Source organism: Athene cunicularia, assembly GCF_003259725.1.
Source record: "Athene cunicularia isolate RWA chromosome 8 unlocalized genomic scaffold, athCun1 chr8_part1, whole genome shotgun sequence".
Classification (NCBI taxonomy): domain Eukaryota; kingdom Metazoa; phylum Chordata; class Aves; order Strigiformes; family Strigidae; genus Athene; species Athene cunicularia.
Window position 1 is genome coordinate 5,733,804 of NW_020799109.1, and position 3,594 is coordinate 5,737,397.

Here is a 3,594-nt window from a genome sequence, read left to right on the forward strand (position 1 = left end):
CCCCAGGCAGAGCCGTTTCTTATGTCGTGCTGGATTGTACCAGCAAAGCACTCCCTGGGCGGCAGGGGATCATCGTTTCCATGCTCCATCCCCCTCAGGTGCCGGAGAACATCTCCCCCCCTGCTTTTGGGTTGGTCAACCCCCATAAATTTGTTGAAGAGCAATAAATAAGAGCATAAATTTGAACAATAAATAAGAGCATACATTTGAGCAATAAATAAGAGCACAAATTTGTGCCTCCAGCCTCCTGGGGCCGTGCCGGGTGCCCAAGCAGCATCCAGCCCAGCTTTCCCAAAACAGGGAGAGGGACTCTCAGCATCCCCACACTGCTGGATCCGTTGATGCTTTGATCCGAACGCAGCCACCCCGGGAAGGCTCAGCCACAGAGATCCCTGCGGCCCCGAGCAGCCCAAGGGCAGGCGGAGGTCGCAGCAGCTCCCGCCGGCGCTGCTGTCTCTGCATGTTGCAAAGAGGCTGCTCAAAAGCTGCTGGGTTGCCCCTGTCATGGTGACAAACCAGGCTTATCTCCATCAACGAGCCTTCAACGAACACTTATTATTCAGAGGGAGTTTGGGAACGGGGGCTCTGGCATGCAGAGCCACCGGTAGCGCTGTGGCTGTTGACACCAACCTGGCAGAGAGAGAAAATGTTGCCCCAAAGCACCACCTTGAGCAGGTCCTCGAGAAGCCACAGCTGTCACCAGGGTTTCAGCTCATCCTCTGTCCCTGCTGGCGCTGGAAATTTGTCCAGGAGATGGGGGACAGCCGGTCTGTCTGCCCCCATCACCCCTCTCCCAACCTGGAGACATGAAGGCTGCCTGCTGCCGGAGTACCAGGATCTCATTTTAATTCCACGGGGGCTTTGGTAAGTGGGAAAAAGGCTTTGCAGACATCTCTGCCTTGGAAAGGTGGGTGAATACATCTTTACCTACCTAAACGCTGTTCCTGTTTCAAGCAGCAAAGCTCATCTTTTCCCTTCCTAAGCTCATTATTGAGCCTGGATTCTGCCCAGCCCAGCATTTGGACTTATCTGCACCCACCCAACGGGCTCTGGTGAGGGGGAGCCTTGTCCCCTCAGTTGCAGAAATTCAGGACGTGGCAGGGCTCTCCTCGGGTTTTGTGGGGCGGCAGACTCTCCTGCGGCTGGGTGGGCGCATGGCGCAGGGGACAGGCAGGACCCTGAGGGCTCCTCCACGCCGCAGACCCTGCGCCTTCAGGGGTCAGTCCCAGCCCCTTCTCTTCCAGGCTGCGACCTTTGCGTCCCCTCCACAAGCTGAGTCCATGCCAAGCGGCCGTTCTCTCTGGGAAATCAGTTTTCGGGCTCAAACAGGCAGTCGCTATCCTCGAGCAAAGCATCAGGCCCCTCTTGGAGCCCATAATAAAGGTCATCCTCCTCCCCAGCGCCTTTGCGGGAGGAACTGGGCTGCTGTCTCCCCGCTGGAGAGCCGGGGCGGGCGGTGGATGGTGGAGGGTGTCGACCCCGTGGCAGGGGGCTGCCAGGCGCGGAGCCCTCCAGCGATGGTGTGTCCATATCCTCCAGGAGCGACGCCAGCGGCGCGTCCCCCAGGGCTGGCCGGGGGGGGCTGCAAGGACAGGGAGAGCTGAGGGGTGGCGGGCAGGGTGGGGGTTACACTAAAGGCAGCTGTGCAGAAGCTGGGGTTTTCCCCAGAGCTGGTGGCTGCTGGACCTGGTGCTGGGCTCGGCGTTGCTCAGTCAGCGGCCCAGCATCACCAGTCCCCTTGCTGCGTGGTGGGGTGCATGGGGAGGGCCCTGTCTCCCCCATCTCAGCCCCCCGTGCCTGCCTCTACGGGGACAACCCACCTGCCGGGTTCCTTCTCCTGCCCATGGGACGCCCATGGGGCCACCCTCGCAGGCTGTGCAGAAAGCAGAGCACCCATGGCTGCGTTTTGGCAGAGGACGTGCCCGAGTCCTACGCCCCAAGGCTGCACGGTGACCCCCCATCTCCTGCAAAGCGCTTTTGGGACCTCCCAAACCAATGCGCAGCCATCACATGTGGCATCTGCTTTGAGGGACACGTCCTGAGAGTCTCATTTCTACCAAAGTCTGACCAGGAGCTTGGGATTTATTCTGGTGGGGGACATTGTTGCTGTTTATGAAATAAAAGCCAAATACAAATTATAACCAAATGCAATCCAGATATCCTCTGGGGAAATAATTTGGTACTGAGACTCCCTATGGGCTGAGTCTGGGCTCCAGCAGGGCTGGAGGTGCAGGGGGTCAGTGTTGTGTGAGCAGCAGAGACCCCTCTGCCTAGTCTCCCTCCCGCCACACCGGGGGTCTGACACCCCCCAGTTCCACCCCACATCCTGCCAGTGCCACCCCGACCCCGGGGACATCACGTACCAGCTGCCTGCTGCCGGTGCCAGGTCTGGGGGGGGTTCTCCATCACCCCCCATCTCTCGGTGGACCTCTGCTTTCGCCTGCACGGCCAGTTGGGAGCAGCTGCGGGGTCTGGGCTGGCCCGTGGGTGGGAGTGAGTCCAAGCCCACCTCCTGCCTCTGGATCTGCTCGTAGGATGGCAAGCTTTTCTCGTAGGTGCTGGTGGCCTCTTGGTTGGGGCAGGGTGTAATCAAGCTGCGGGTGAAGGAGTAACAGGGTGCTGAGCAGGCCCTGGGTCCCCAGGGAGCCGGGAGATGCTCAGGGACATGACACAAGCCTCCATCAGGTGCTTTAGAGGCCACCGAGGCCACATCACTGCCCACGCCAGCAGCGGGTCCGTGCCAGGGGATGCCCCAGGACAGCAGCAGGATGCTTTGCACCCTCCAGCATCGCTCCAGCTCCAGCCCCGGGACAGCTCAGCCAGCCCTTGCCTCCCCCACCACGGCCCTCGCGTGTCATTTTTTTTTCTGCAATAGGTGTAGTTGTCCCCGGTGCCAGTGTGCTCAGACGCTGCCCTTGTCCCCGGGGGCAGGCAGATAACTGTGTGTACAGATGAAAACACCCACCAAAAGGGTGCTGGGACCTACCGGGCATCCCTCTCCGGCAGCACCATGGGTTTGTGGTCCAGGAACCGCTCGGCCTCAAGATCCACAGGGATGAACGTTATCTGGGGGGGAAAGAAACACAGAGCCTCAGTCCTTGGTAGGGGTAGAATGGCTGGGCTGTTCCCTGAGCTGGGGTTTTGGTCTTTTCCCAACATATTTGGATGTCTTGCTTGGAAATGGATTTTTGGAGGGGGAATCAATAAGGGCTTTGATGAACCCAGCACGCCCCGCTCTCAGCACCTTGTCCCCAGTGGGGTCATGCGTGTCCCCAAGCCCAGGGAGGGTCCCAGGGCTCATGGAGAAGGTTGGTGGCCAGGGAGAGTTCTGAGCATGGTGACAAAGGCACATCTCCCTCCTCACCTGAGCTGAGCTTGGCTTTGGGGGGAGCTGGGGTCAGCTTCACCCTGGTCCCAAGGGACTCACAGCCGGTCCTGGGGGGTCCCAGCTTGTCCCAGGGTGCCATGCACAGCCCCAGATGTTGTGGGGTGCAGCCAAGCTGTTGATGGGCCATCCTGCATCACTGAGATCGGTGCCACAGCCGCCGTCTCCTTGGCAAAAAGCCTTTTCTGCCAGCTCCGTTTCCCGGGGCA

At 60.0% G+C, this 3,594-nt stretch overlaps 1 protein-coding gene across 1 annotated transcript; it reads right to left on the reverse strand.

The window, feature by feature from the left end:
* Positions 1-142: 142 nt before the first annotated feature.
* BSND (barttin CLCNK type accessory beta subunit) lies at positions 143-3,332 on the reverse strand. Its single transcript, XM_026854244.1, has 3 exons — positions 2,987-3,332; positions 2,364-2,594; positions 143-1,582 (listed from the first exon to the last, which is right to left on the reverse strand). Exons 1-3 carry the CDS (start codon positions 3,157-3,159, stop codon positions 1,309-1,311), a joined length of 678 nt encoding a protein of 225 aa, XP_026710045.1. The 5' UTR covers positions 3,160-3,332; the 3' UTR covers positions 143-1,308.
* Positions 3,333-3,594: the final 262 nt, after the last annotated feature.

Coding starts and splice junctions, on each gene's coding strand:
- BSND (XM_026854244.1), bottom strand. CDS start 3,159: ATGTTGGGAAAAGACCAAAACCCCAGCTCAGGGAACAGCCCAGCCATT. Junction 2,595..2,986: donor CTGCCGGAGAGGGATGCCCG/GTAGGTCCCAGC, acceptor CTTCACCCGCAG/CTTGATTACACCCTGCCCCA. Junction 1,583..2,363: donor GCACCGGCAGCAGGCAGCTG/GTACGTGATGTC, acceptor CTGTCCTTGCAG/CCCCCCCCGGCCAGCCCTGG.